General features: G+C 40.5%; 1 protein-coding gene across 1 annotated transcript in view; it reads left to right on the top strand.

Moving 5' to 3' along the window:
- Positions 1-15,019, top strand: part of LOC136285632 (amine oxidase [flavin-containing] B-like) — a 51,572-nt gene that overhangs the window by 19,812 nt on the left and 16,741 nt on the right. Inside the window, exons 4-6 of the mRNA XM_066177050.1 lie at positions 9,920-10,024; positions 10,733-10,824; positions 14,580-14,721. Of these exons, the coding sequence (XP_066033147.1) occupies positions 9,920-10,024; positions 10,733-10,824; positions 14,580-14,721 (339 nt within the window). The remainder of the gene's footprint in view (positions 1-9,919; positions 10,025-10,732; positions 10,825-14,579; positions 14,722-15,019) is intronic.

Raw genomic sequence — 15,019 nt, 5'->3', positions numbered from 1 at the left:
AGGTCATGCCACGAGGGGAAGCACTTGACGTTCCCAGTCAGGATGCCCAGCTTTTCAGGGGAACCTGCTGTCCTAGCATGGTGGCGTTCCAAAATGCTGCCAGAAATCAATGTTTCTTGGAGTTGTTCCCAGTCAAGTGTTGAAAGACTTCAAGGAGAGAGATCCAGCTGCTGGCTGAGTACTCCCAAGCCATGCTGAGAGCCTAGAGGTTGTATGGAAACAGTCTGGAGGCTCCATTGCCTGTAGGAGTTCCTGAAAAGAGGGAGGAGAGAGCTGTGTGCCAGGACTCCCTGGTAGCCTAGCAAGAGGTAAAGAGAAGAGATTAATTCCCCAGTCAGTAGCACATCCTTTGCATTTCCTGATTTCATTCATTTAAAATCCTTTGTTTCCATTTTTCTTCTGTGTGTATACAATTGTGGGGAAGTATTAACATAGTTGAAGAATTACTTGCAGTTAAATAATTGGCAGGTGAGCACTGTATAGTAAACATATGCAATTTCTTGGGGCCAAATCTTCAGCCTTTAATGTATCTAAATCACATTCCTTGCAGGTTTCTGAGCCATGTGGCTTGTCCATGCTTTCCCTGAAAATGAACAGTGCTTTTGTGCTCCTCGAAATCCAGGCCGTGCTCCCAAGTTGTAGATCCAAGTACACAAAAGGCCATGTCCCGTGTGAATTTGAATTCACATTCTGACCCAAGCTTTGTGACTGTGGCCAAATGTAATTAAATTCTGGACTACAAAATTATCCGAGCCCAGAGAGGCAATGAAACCTAAAGGTTTTAATTCTTCTTTTGCTACGCAAAAATCAGGCATCACAGTGCATCTTGTAAAATCAGCCGCTGTTTTTACTTATACCCAAAGGCAAAATCAAGCCTTTCATAGTTAATTAAATTCATTTTAGAAGCTTTTTTAATACAAGTAATATATGCAGCTTCTTTGTACTACAAAATGAAAAGAATGCATTTTGTTGATCTCTGGGTGGGTCTCTGCTAATTAGGCTTTACTAACTTGATTGGGTTGCGTGGTTCTTTTCTCCTTTAATCTTTTTTAATGCCAGGTTCTATTGTGAGATTATTTTTGGTCTTGCTTATATTGCGTGTGATATCTTCACAGAAACTCAAATTTATGTTTCTTGCCCTACATTTTCTTTCTTTTCCCTCCACTTGTTAAGCAGCCTTTTTTCATGGTCTTTGAAAAGAGATTAGTATGTTCTTTTCATTTTTGTAAATACTGGTTCATCAGCCTTAGTGAGAAAATTAGTAGAGCTCTGCAAGTAGTATTTGGTAGGCAAATTGCTGCCTGAACACCATTGATTTTTCAATAGCCTAACTGAAACTAGGTTCATAAATCCAAATTTAAGAAGCAAAAGCAGAACTATCTGAGAAGTCATCATCTCCTAACAGTTCTCCCACTGGACAAGTAGGCAAATATAAAATCTGTAAAAATGCTTCTTAAAATGAGTTAACAACTTCTTAGCTGCCCAGGAGAGGATTCAGGGTCCTACCTTAGATATGCAAATTTGCAACTTTTGACTAGTGGTGTTTATTTTCCTCACCAATATGACAGCTTTTGTCTTTTAAAAAAGCAAAGCTAAGAGCAAATAGTCCAGGTAATTTTTACCATGTAACAGTCCCTGGAAAGACTGAAATATGAGAATGTGCCAATTTTTGTGAGGGTTTAATTAGCAAATTTTCCCTGTTAATTCAAGCTGTACTTCACTTCTGTGGAGTCTCATTAGCCATGCCAACTTTCTGGATTTTAAAACACAAATTTACCATATTTTCCGTTGTAATGTGGGTTCATTGTCCAAGATAACTGTGGAACTGGTTAGCTCTGCTATCTTGAATCTCTGTGAGGAAACATTTCTTTGTCTGACTGCTTTGCCCAATGAATGTTTTCACATGATTCCTTCATGTACTGTGAAGATGATCCACTCTTTGTCCAGCTGTGATGCCAACTGAGCATCCTCTGATCCTATTTTCTACCAGATCTTTTTATGGGATAATGCCATTGGTGCTTCCTGGAAATTCCTTGTTGTAAAAAATGGTAGAAACACTTGTTTCTTCTAATCTCAGTGCCGTCTCAGGGCAGGCTGTGGATAGTGCTAACAGCTGGCTGAGGTAACTGGCTATTTTCACAGCCTGCTGCACCTGAAATATTCCTCATGTGGATATAATTGAGTTGTTTCTTTAGCACCAAAAAGGCCCCATTGCCATGGCACCCATCCTGGGAGTCTCTCAGGTTAAGATGCTGGGGGAAACATGAAGCATGCCCTCCCCAGTCACTGGATAAGTTCTTGACAGCAGCTTGCGACCACATCATTACCTCAGTTAAGAGGATGGAGTTTCCTCATGCTGATCCCTCTGCCAGCAGCACTGGCTGGAGCTGTCTGAATGCATGTCATGCCCACTTGAAGTTTGGCACCACTTTCATACAAGGATAAATAATTGACAGCTCTGGGGAGAGTGATAATGTGAACCCTGCCTGCAGCACCTCATGAAGGTGAATATTTAATCCTGTGCACACAGTACTTTCAACCAGGACCCCAAATCTGCACTGATTTTGCCAGGTTATCCCCTGATCTACATAAGACTTGCAGAACAAAATTTTGCAGCCCTCTCTGGTGTCATTCATTTCCATCATTATTGTGCTTATTAACATGCAGTTTGCTGTGGTCTTGTTCAAGAATCAGAAATATGATGGTCGTGTTGTATTGGGATTTAATTAGCAGCTGGATAAGTGCTGTATCTAAAGCTGCAGAATTTAGTGGTGTTTCTTCTGTGACATCTGTGATATATGCACTGAAGCTAAGCAATATGATTTATTTAAGCTTTTCACCTGCCTTGTCTGCAAGTCTAAGGGCAGTATCTTCTGGCATAGTCTGTAGCATAGAACATAAGCGCTTAAATGGATTTTTGAATGGCTGGATTAAAGTGCTTTCATTGTTCTTTGTACATCTCAATTAGAGTGCAGTCAGAGAATGGAAAGACTGTGAGACTCTCAGGAGCCATCAGTTTAAGTGAGGTGAAATGGCCTTGTGTCTTTTGTTTTCTCCCCTTTTTGCTGACAATTTGTAAACAAGAATTTGGGGAGCTGAGAAGACATCTGAATGTTGAAGAAGCTGAGCACCTGGTGTCTTGAAAGGAGTGCCAAGTAAATTCAAAGACACTTCAATTGCTGCAGGGCCTTGATGTTTTCACGTGTCTTTACTGGAATGCAGATCTGTTGTTTTAACTCTTTACTGGAGATGAGATGCAGACATTCCTGCCACAGGATGCTGTGTCAATATCACACTCACTTGGAGCTTTAAAAGTGAGCCTGAGGTTGACCAGGCTCAAGTTGGTGAAAGCATCTTCCAGAGCCCCAGAAGGGATATCCTCCAGTCAGAGAGTAAAGAACAGCTTTTGACAGGAGTGTAGGAAAAGCTGGACTTGTTTGGTCCCACTGGACCTGCCCTGTAAATAGAGGCATCTTCCCTTTTCTCCATGCCAGCAGCTGGCAGTATTTGCAGGAAAAATTTCCTAATTAGGGTTTTTAAAATTAAAATATAGATATTGGTATTACGGCAGCTTTAAAGAAGCAATTATGGACAGCAAATCTGCCAAGTGATCTCTGTCAAGGGGGGGCTGTAAAGCAAGGTCTTGCAAAGGGGGTTTATTGATCAGGAAAATTGAATGAAAGGCTGGAAGCTGTGACCTAGTGGTAGCATGGGGATGAAAGCAGAAAGAAAAATGAACTGTGAATAAAGTATGCATTTCCTAATTAAATTTGAAGGGAAAAAAAGTCTTCTTGAGCCTTAGCTTTTCCCAGACCCCATAGTCTGTTTGTGAGGAAACAAGGAAAAGGACTTGTGCTCCCACCTAGATTATTTAATTGAGGCTGCTGGGAGAAAAGCTTCAGTTGCATCTGACTGTAGAACTGATTTTTGTTTCCCTTGAGAAGCTGATTAATGTCTACAGGCAAACAGAATTAGGGAAATGTATATTTAATACTGGAACAACTGGCTGAGCATACTGGGTTTCACATGTCAGTAAAATTTTATGTAAGTTTTCTTATTTTTAGTGACCCCAAAGTCATGTTCAATGTAAACCCAGTATTCTAGCTGTGGGACAGTGTGTCTACTCAGTTATACTGTGGGCAAATGCTCTTTTGAAGGGTTTCTTTCATATGAAACTTTTCTTCTGTTTTAATTTATTTATGCCCCATTTATCTGCCTTTTTAGAAGAAAAGGAAGATTTTTTTTAAGACTAATTCTTGAAATACTAAAAAGTTTTCAATTGATTTTATCAATTTTGTTGACTGGTTAAATTCAGGTGTTGAAAGTCACATGCAAGTCCAGTATCAAAGAGTATTTAGAAACAAAGTCCCCGTAAATCTGTGCATCATAAGATATCTTAATGGTTTTTCTAAAGGCATTTTTTAATGCCTGTAAAAAAACCCTGATTCTAGTAGGAAAGAGAGTTGGTTAATTATTTTCAGAGCTAATTGGAACAAATAGTTATGTATATATATAGTTTTATATAGAATTTAAATTCAGAGCAGATCCTCAAGATCCTCAATTTTGCTTTCTGTATCGCTCCCGTGGTGTTGCTCTAATTCTTCCTTTTTTCAAGTATGAAAAGTATTTGACAGATTGCATGACCAGTGTGGCAGAGTGAAGATGGACATTATTTCCATAATACAACAGAAACAAGTTGTTCCAAATTAGCTCCTTTCCTTATCAGAATGCATATTTCAAGCCACTGTGTCTGGCTCTGCAACACTTAAAATGAAATTAGTTTTCTTAAGGAAATTCCCAAGACATGTTGGCATCCACAGCTGATGAACTCAAATTAAATATTGAAAGGTATTTGGAGGACATTTTGACATGTCTTGATGTTCTAGCTTTGCACCATCAGTTATACGTTTGGGGTTTTTTTTGCTGCTGCTGCAATTATATTTTCTAACCTATAGATCTTCTTACCTTTAGAATATCTGTCAGTATAGTAACCAGCCAAGCATTTCAGAACCAGAACAATTTTGCAATGAAGGGAGTTTTAATGAAGCTCAGCTGTATTATAGTTTTAAGTAGGTTGTAAAATCTCTCTCATTTTGCTCCAGGTACTTGCCATTTTTCAATTGAGAATTGTGATTATACAAGAGGCTTAGTCTCAAAAATGTCTTGTTAGATGTTATGAATTAAAAACAAAAAAGCCCCAACCAACCAAAAAAACCGCAAAAACCCCCAAACAAACCCCCCCCCCAAAAAAAAACAACAAAGAAACATGCACACACCCAAAAAACCCTCAAAAAGCACCCTCCAAATAAACCAAACCAAAATTACACTTTTCCATAAGGCAGCAGATGAGAAACAGCCTCTGAGACAGGTACAGAGTTACAGCCTGAAGTGATGCTTTTCTGTTTCTGATTTTTCTTGTCAAAGCTTGGGGGTCTGACACTTCCTGAGCTTTGTAAGAATGACCTTCCTGGGATTTTAAACTGCGAAGGCAGGGTGTTTGTGGTGTACCAGTGCTGTGAATCAGCAGAGGGCACTACGTGCCAATAAACCTGTGTGGCTGTGAATTAGCATGCGGAGTGACAGTCTTGGTGAAGTGAGCATCGGTTAGTCCAAGGTTTAGATGGTTTAGCTGAGGGAATATCTGTGCTGAGCGAGAGCTGACTCTATTTATAAGATGTTTATACTGTGCTATGAAAAATGCATGGATCATTGTCACCAGCGGCTTCAGTTCACAGTGCTGCATCTCACTCTGGCACTACCCGGGTACATAATGGTTAGGGGAGCCTGAAGTTGTCCTGGGCCTGCAAAAGCAGGTTTTCTCCTGAGAATCCCACTCTGCATTGAGATACTGATATTTCCTGGCAGTCCTTCCTCAGCTAAAGGACTTTTAGCTCACTGTCACCTTCACAGGAGAAGGCACATGAGATCTGGTCCCTGTGCCCCTCCGGGTGCTGGGGTTGACATTCAAGGGGCTACTGATATTCAGTTGTCATGTTGTGGGTTTTTTTCCCCCGTAATAACCCATTTCTTATGTCAGCTATTTGACCTGAAACAGACCTGATGTATGAAGAAATCTTATTTCTGCACGATTTACACGGGTCCTTTGTAACTCAGCCAAATGCTGGTTGACGTGAAACAGATGGCTGAGAAAAATCTATTGGGAATTGGAAAGTTTGTGACAAACACTGGGGTTCTCATTCCCCTGTTGGTTTATTTCTGGCACAGCTGGGTTGCATGAGTTTCCTCCCTTAGTTTCAGCTTTTTTAGTGAGCTTTAGCTCCCACTGCAGCCACAGCCTTTGTGAGCAGCAAGTGATCCATGCAATGGCAGGTAGATCTGATGCTGCTGTTGTGGTTTTTTTTTTTTTTTTTTTGAAGCACTGCAAGTGGCATCATGAAACCATTTCTAAAGTTTTATATACAAATTAAAAAAAAAGGGTAAGAAATACTTCTGAGCACCGTAGAACTGGTGTTGAAACACCGTGTCAAATGATTGGAAGGGATGGTTATTGATGGTTTTATACAGCTCTGATATAAGTATAAAAATATTTGAAAAGGAAATGTTTTGTGCATCTTGGGGCATGCAAATGCCGTGTTGTTCTTCAGAGATTGCACACCACCAGGAGGCACAGAGAATGCTATTCCCAGCAAATAAGCAAATTGTGCCGAAATATCAAAAAGGTTTTTTGTATTTGCAAAAATGCAAATTCAGCACAAGTGAAGCTGAAATGTTTTGGTTTGTTGGTAACTACTCAGAGCCATCTGTAGCCTTTCTTTGCTGCTGCTATTTTTGTTTCTGTGTAGAGCCTAGTCTGGCAGTCTCTTCTCAAACAAAATTCTGAGTGACAGCTCCTGGAGTTTTGTTTGTGCAAGAAATAAGGATCAGGCCTTAGGAGATGCCTTAGAAGCTCTTGAAAATAACTTCCACAGGAAACTTGCTAACTTTGATAACTGTTTTTATTTTTTTTTTCAGGTAGAAGTTTGTTCTTGTTCTTTCTAAGTCTTGCCACCCCAGATTCCTACACAAGAGACATACCCATGATTTTCCTTTGGGCAGTTCAAATGCAGTGAAATAGAAGAACAGTAAAACAGAAATATGGTTTGTGTGCCTCTTAGCCGTGCGCTCATGGGGAAGCACTGCTGGGAATTCATCAGACTTGAGTTAACTCAGAGAGGATAACTGGGTTAGGGTTGCCTCTGGCAGACCAGGAAGCTCAGAACAAAATCAATAATTAGAATAACCCATTCTGATGCTGTCCTGGTTTTCTTGAGCACAGCAGTAGGCTTGTTTCAGAAACCTTAATTTGGGAAATAGCAGGTACTTGAAAGCGAACTGATAAGCTCTGGCTTTGGAATATTTACAGGGTGCTGATACTAGTGAAGGCTCCAGAGTTCAAAAGATGCCACAGTAAAACTGACTTCTTGAGGCCATAGGGCCAGTTACAGAATTTTAATGTGCCCCAAGTATCTAAAAGGTGATTTCCAACATGGTTCAGATGTTATCACCTGGGATGGGAAGGCATGTGGTCTGAGAGGTTTTGCTCTTCTCTCACAGCCCTTTGGCAGTCAAGTATGAATTGATGTGTGCCCCAGTATAAATTGATTCCATGTGAAGAGATTCCATATTAATACCCAGATGTTCATGCTGGGACCAAATACCTCTGATGAAGCAAATATTTTCTGTTTATCTCTTTCTACAGGGGATGTATTTTCCTGATTCCAGTTTTTGTTTGCCTGATTTCAATATTTTCATAAAGTTGAGCACAAAAAATGAAGGAATGCACTTTGATTTCATGTTGAATGAAAAAAAATAGACAAACCTTCATTTTTTGGATGAACATGTGCCATAATGTCCATCCTTAAATTGGAAGTGCCAGGTTTTCAACCTTGGTGTCTCTGGGACATGGAGTGACTGGAGATCTACTCTGGCTGTGACAAAACTTCTGATTGAAAACTTATAAAAATTTGATTTTGGCATTGCAGAAACCATAATTTATCCTCCAAAGCACTGCAGAAGTAAACTGTTGCCTTGTAGCTACTTCTTACCCTTTTACCAAAGAAAAGAGTGCTTTTCTCTCCATCTCGCTTTCTTCCTAACTTTCATTGCCTTGGTGTTTTTGACAAGGATTCCATTAGAGTCTTCTGTCCATAAAGACTAGGTGAAAAACCAGTTTCTTCTTCATTTTTTCTAACCTGTTTGGGAGTTTTGTAAATTGATTGTCTCTTATTCATAGGTTTGATTTTCTTACTGATTTCTGAGTGTCCTTCTCTTTGAATTTAAAGTCCTCAAAGTTATTTGTCAGAATTTTTCAAAGTTTTATCTCATTTTTGTTATTTCCAGACCAATTTTTGAGTCTTTCAGGATCCCTTTGTGCCATTTTACTGTATCTTCTGGTGCTTGCAGACACCTGCAGATTTGAATAATGTGCTCTCTGTCCCTTCTTTCACAGTATTAATAGAGAGGCTAAATCAAATCAGGCCTGACATTTCTTTGAGTTAGTGGTCTTTGGATACTCCTCTTCAAAAACCCACTGTTGTTGCTGTTACCTGGTAATATTAAATCTTGATGCAGTACAACTTTCGTTAAGCCAGTGTAAATAATTTTTTAGTGATGGATTAGTGTGGCACTGCATCAAATATCTATTAAAAGTAGTACTTCTACTGTTTGACCTTCATGCTCACGCAGTGCACACTTAAATTCATAATTTAATATAAATTTTGACAAATCATCTGTGCATGCAATACAGCCTTTATTATTTATCTATCTTATGGATTCCATAATGTATTGTGAAAAAGCAAGTACCCACATAATGCTAATGAGCCTTTCTGTGTGAATTTTTAAAGCTATTAGGCTGTCATCCATAAAGTCGGCCAGGGAAATCCCTTGTAAATAAAACAGCTCTACAAATTACCCACTGTCTTCTACTCTTAATTAAGCTGGACTTTCTGAACATCTAGTAATGGAGATTTAGATGCAAAAAATCTGACTATTAAATATGTAATTATGTAATTAGGACGTTGGTATTAGTCACACTGTCCCACTCTAATTTACAGAGGCTAGGAGCCTTGGAAGAATAAGTCTAATTAGTAAATGCTACATTTTCTGCAGGACTGGTAATTTTTAGGTTAGCTGAGTTATTTCTTTTCACCAGGAAGGTCTCTGAGCTATGATTTAGCGTATGATACAGCTTACCACAACTACTTTTGTCTGATTTTGAAAGAAAAAAAAAACAACCCAAACTTCTAAATGCAATTAACAGTTAAGTGTTTTCATGAAAAATTAGGAGGGAAAAAATTTAAATAAATAAATAAATAAATAAATATCCTTTTCAGGAGTGAATAGCCAAATTTTCAACTCAATCAAACAATGGTGTTTCATCTCTTTTTTTTTTTTTTTTTGGTCTGATCTTGGTGACTCTATTGCAAGGTGTTAGTTTGGTTGCCCAGAAGTGTCAAGTGCTTTGAAGGTAAAGTATCAATTCTTCACTGACTTACTGAAGTGTGACTTGCTAATTCAGCTGTGTACCACACCTAAACTGCACATGCAGAACAACAGGAATAACAAAATCAACACCCAGAGCTGGTTTCCCAGGATCATATTCAGGTAACATTTGAGCATCTCTGAGGGTGGAAGATGCCACAACTCCTCTGGGCCATCAGTGCCAGCGCTCAGGCCCCCTCATGGTGGAAAAGCATTTCCTGATGTTCAGAAGGAACCTCCTGTGTCTCACATTGTGCCTCTTGTCCCGTGTCCTGCACACCCAGACAATGCCCCATCAGAAGCTGCCACATGGATTGATTAAATTTGTGCTTTCTGTGAACAGAAACCTTTTGGTGCTGCCTCCCACACACGGGACCCATGATTATGCTGATCCTTTGAGGCTTTTTAACGATGTTTTTGTTTGTTTTTCATCTTGCAGGGTAAATCTTACCCCTTTAAAGGCCCATTCCCTCCTATGTGGAATCCCTTGGCCTACCTGGACTACAACAACCTATGGAGGACCATGGATGAGATGGGAAAGGAGGTATGGCATGAGGCACAGCAGCTGAGTCAGCTCAGCTTGTCTCCATGAGGGGCAGAGGGAAGGGAGTAGGGATTAGGGTGCAGACAGGCAGAGCCTCTCTGCCTTGAACAAACCCAGTGCTGGCAAGAGCAGCCACACATTTTGGTACCCACTGGTGGCCAGAGCACACCTGAGAGCGGCTTCCTGGCAAGCTTTTCTGAATCCTGTGCTGCTGAGGCTGTCTGCACGCATCCCTTTGTTTTTCTGGTTATGGGAATGTTAAGGTTTATGCCTGTGATTGATTTTTACCACTTTTCCTGATGATTTGGTAAGGAATATTTTAAGAGGCTTGCAGAACTCAAACATTTGCCCTTTTCTACCCTGAAATTCAACTTATCTGTTCTAGTTTGTTACCAGTTTTCCATTGACTGAGCTACAAAATTTGAGAAGAGGTTGCTCTTACTTGTCCCGATAAATGTGAGAAATATGTAATAACTTAGAGACATTTCTTAACTCTAAAACTGTTCTCTATTTTTCAATCTAGAAAAAAAAAAGAATGTTAAAACAAGCAAACAAACAAACCCCCTCCCCCAAAAGCATTCTCTGTTAAGTTCACTGTGTTACCTGCCAGAATTTTGCAGGCTGAATTAGCATTTAAGGACAAGATTATTGGAATTTCTTTGCCACTCATTCCCTTGCTGATAAATGCTTTTCTTAATGCCTCCTTAGATTCCCAATGAAGCTCCATGGAAGGCTCCACGTGCAGAAGAATGGGACAAAATGACTATGCAAGATTTTATAGATAAAATATGCTGGACAAAGTAAGAAACTTTTTAATATGAAATATAATGGCTTATATTTATATATCTTAGAGCTCCAAATAAGAATTACTGCTTTGCAAACAGATATAGCTGTCACTAAAATACAGCCCTTTTAAAGAAAAGGGACGGGAAAGTCCTGTAATAATGGACCACGACGCCTGTCAGCACACTCAGCAGATTCTGTTACATTTCCCTAACTGTTTAGACAAAAATTAAAAGAAAAAGAAAATATATTTGGGAAGAGTTATTTCTGAAGAGTTGGGTAGTACACTAATTTGTTATGAGCGCTTTCCTGCTCTTTACTGTGTGTTTAGCCTTTCAGAGGAAAATGTTATGGTTACTGCAGTTTTTTTGAATCAAACTCTTGATGGAACAATATACATTTCTTCTGTGCTGGACCAGCTGATTTTACCAAAGTGCTATAAAGATAACATTTGTCTTTCAGTAGCACTAAATCACTTTAGCACTCATCATTCTACTCTTTCGCTGTTGCACTATATACCACCCAGGGAAACTGCTTCCTGTTTTTATGTATACATCAAAGCAATTTTTCTTTACCTGCCATTCAACCGCAGTTTGATTGTTTTTCTTCTCAGTGAAGGGGAAAAAAAAAAAAAGCCCATTAATCCTGGTTGCTGTCGAGCAGATTGATTTCTACAGCAACCTCTTCAGAATTGCTGAGTATCTGATGCGTGGCTGCCATGAGCTGGAGCTTGGTGAAGAAACCTCTTTGTGCCCACTGAAGCTGGTGCTGTCATTGACATTTTTATGGGGCATTTTTATGGCTTCAGGCAGCCTCTGGAGGGCAACGTGGCCTTTGTTGTTCGTGTTGGGCCTGTTGGAGTGAGTCCAGATGAAGCCACAAAGATGATCTGAGGGCTGGAACACCTCTGCTGTGAAGCTGGGCTGAGAGGATTGCTCAGCCTGGAGGAGATAAGACTCCAGGGAGACTTTAGAGCACCTTCCAGTGCCTAAAGGGGCTACAGGAGAGCTGGAGAGGGACTGTGAACAAGGACATTAGTAATAGGACAAGGGGTTCTGGCTTAACACTGAAAGAGGCCTGGGTTAAATTTGATATTTGGAAGATTGTTTTACCATGAGGGTGATAAGGCACTTGCACAGGTTGCCCAGAAAAATTGTGGCTGCCCCACCTGTGGAAGTGTCCAAGGGCAGGCTGGAAGACACCTGGTCTAGTGGAAGGTCTCAGCCCATGACAGGGAAGTTGGAACTGGAAGTGATAAAGGACATTTTGAGTTCTTTCACCGTTCTGTAGCTCAATGATTGTTAATGGACGGCAGGCTGTTGTCCAAAACCTTGGAATCTTCTTGTTCATAGTTTTGCTTTCACAAGAGTGACAATTGCACAGAGGCATATAGAAAGCCTTTCTGTTTTACACCCTGGTCCCATATTGAGTAAAACCAAATGGAAATGTGTGCTGACAGCTGTGCTTGGCTGTGTGATCCTCAGACGGGGGGAGGAACTGTGCACGTGAGCAAAACACCCACACTGGTGCTCACTCAATATCCAGTAGCTCATGTGACTGCAGTCAGGTTTTTTCCAGCTCTGATGGAATAAGACTTGACATTTTACCTGAATATTGGCATAAGCTGAAGATGCTTTTCAGATTTTATATGTGCATCTCGGCTTGATTTGCTTGGTTTGTTCAAGATTGAGGTAACATTCTGCAGAAACTTCCCACCCTGGGAGGTAATGATCCAGAAGGGCAATCTTCTACTCTGTCCTCTTGTCTAACAGACTGTACAGGTTTGCTTTTGGCTAGAGCTCTGTGCTGGAAATATTCTGAATGCTCTTGGTTGAAATCATACTGGCATTTCTAGATAAAACATCAGGAACTGAAAAGTAATAGGAGAAGGTGGCAGAATCTGGTAGAGTGCAACCACCATGTATTAGCATCTGCTTAGAAAGTATTAATAAATACATATACATTAGGCAAAATATCTCATTGAGTTGATGGTATTTTACAGTATGTGTTTATACAGATGAAAAACTTGCAAAAAAAATTCTGTAGTATTTTTGGCTCTCAAGAATGTATTCAGAATGCACCCATTTTTCAGAAAATGGATCAGCTTTGTACTTGAGAGGGACTTCACATTTTTAGGAAAGAAGTTAGGTTTTTCTATATAGATCTAGAGCTCTTTGAAACATCATGTTAAAGTTACTTTTTTTTTTTTGAAAGTTTGAAGACTGAAGAAAAAGAAAGAAGCAACCAGAAGTGGATTTTGCACTGGTTTTGTATGCCTTACATATGAAGTATATAGAATCTTCGTCCTTGTCAGTTACAACACAGTTAAACTGAGCATCCTCTGGTCCTGTTCATGTCTCTTTAAACTCCTCCTCAGAGTGAAGGCAGAGGGAAGTATTTATTTACAACAGGAGGAATATTTCCCTGAGCTTTAATTACCTCTGTCTTACTGCACCCCAAAATATTGTACAGGCTTATACAGTAATTTACAGTAGAGTTGCTGTGAAAGAGCAGGTTACAAGACATAAAGCAGTGATCCCTTTTCAGGCACGGGTCAACTTTCTGCTTCTGTGTTCATTGCCACTGGATACCAGGACACTGTTTAAAATACTGAGTTGAACTACCAAAAGTATCCTTTCCTTTCCTTTCCTTTCCTTTCCTTTCCTTTCCTTTCCTTTCCTTTCCTTTCCTTTCCTTTCCTTTCCTTTCCTTTCCTTTCCTTTCCTTTCCTTTCCTTTCCTTTCCTTTCCTTTCCTTTCCTTTCCTTTCCTTTCCTTCCCTTCCCTTCCCTTCCCTTCCCTTCCCTTCCCTTCCCTTCCCTTCCCTTCCCTTCCCTTCCCTTCCCTTCCCTTCCCTTCCCTTCCCTTCCCTTCCCTTCCCTTCCCTTCCCTTCCCTTCCCTTCCCTTCCCTTCCCTTCCCTTCCCTTCCCTTCCCTTCCCTTCCCTTCCCTTCCCTTCCCTTCCCTTCCCTTCCCTTCCCTTCCCTTCCCTTCCCTTCCCTTCCCTTCCCTTCCCTTCCCTTCCCTTCCCTTCCCTTCCCTTCCCTTCCCTTCCCTTCCCTTCCCTTCCCTTCCCTTCCCTTCCCTTCCCTTCCCTTCCCTTCCCTTCCCTTCCCGTCCTCTGTCCGTGTCCTTTCCTTTCCTTTCCTTGGCAAGGCTTCCTACTTACATTTCTTTCCTTGTGTTCCAGCTGCGGAACTCCCTGAGCACAGCAGAGGATTGGGCAGTGAATGGATGCTAGCTAATCCATAGATCTTTAGATAATAGATAATTATCTTAGAAAAGACTCCTAACTTTTTTGTTTGCTTGTTTTATGATGGGTTTTGAATAATCTCTGTGCTGTGTTCTTGAGGGGGACAGGCATTCAGCAGGGGCAGACTGAGATGCAGATCTGGTTTGTAACCCAGGAACTGGGGACAGGGTGAGTTTGGAGTCCAGTGAAGACAGGAGGGTTTGCTGTGCTCAATCTTAAGGCTAGGATGGCAGGCTAACTTTGCATAAGTAGCATAAAGTGAAATAATCTTGGTCTTTTCTGTCTTTCAATGCCCTAATTTGTATGGAATATGAGTCTTTCATTAATATTTTTTTCAGAATTACTTGAAAAATGTTACATAAGAGGAATTGATAATTTTATTCCTTCAGCTAGAATTAAGGAATCCTTTGCCCCCACAGTGAAAGAAAGGTTGTCAAAGGGAGGCTCCTGCCTACTCAAGAACAATCTTGTCAGCATTGTTCTGTTTCTAAATTAACTAACTTTCTTGTCTTTGTTGCAGAGCTGCCAAGAGTTTTGCAACTCTGTTTGTGAATGTGGATGTCACTTCTGAGCCCCACGAGGTCTCTGCCCTCTGGTTTTTGTGGTACGTGAAGCAGTGTGGGGGCACAGCAAGAATATTCTCGACCACCAACGGGGGACAGGTACTGTCAGCCTTCACCTCCTGCAGCTCTTGGCAGGCCCTGGTTTAACTTCATTCTTTTGCTGGTTTACTGTAGTCCAGAGACATTCATGACTTTTGAGCCAGCAGCAACACTGATAACTAGTTTTATTCATTTGCTCTTTAATCTGAATCTTGAAAAACTGGTGTTGAAGATTGCTTCGTACTGAAGGCATTGCCCCCAGAGATCAGAAGATTTGTATCTGGCTTTTGTTTGGATACAGATTAAAACATGTCCTTTGCTTATCCACATTGAAAAGAGAAAATTTTACTTATGCTTA

This window comes from Chamaea fasciata, unplaced genomic scaffold, assembly GCF_029207755.1.
Source record: "Chamaea fasciata isolate MVZ Bird 193981 ecotype frontalis unplaced genomic scaffold, bChaFas1.0.hap1 SCAF_2, whole genome shotgun sequence".
NCBI classification, from domain to species: Eukaryota; Metazoa; Chordata; class Aves; order Passeriformes; family Sylviidae; genus Chamaea; species Chamaea fasciata.
The sequence above is the reverse complement of the archived record's forward strand: the minus strand, read 5'-3'. Positions and strand labels throughout refer to the sequence as shown.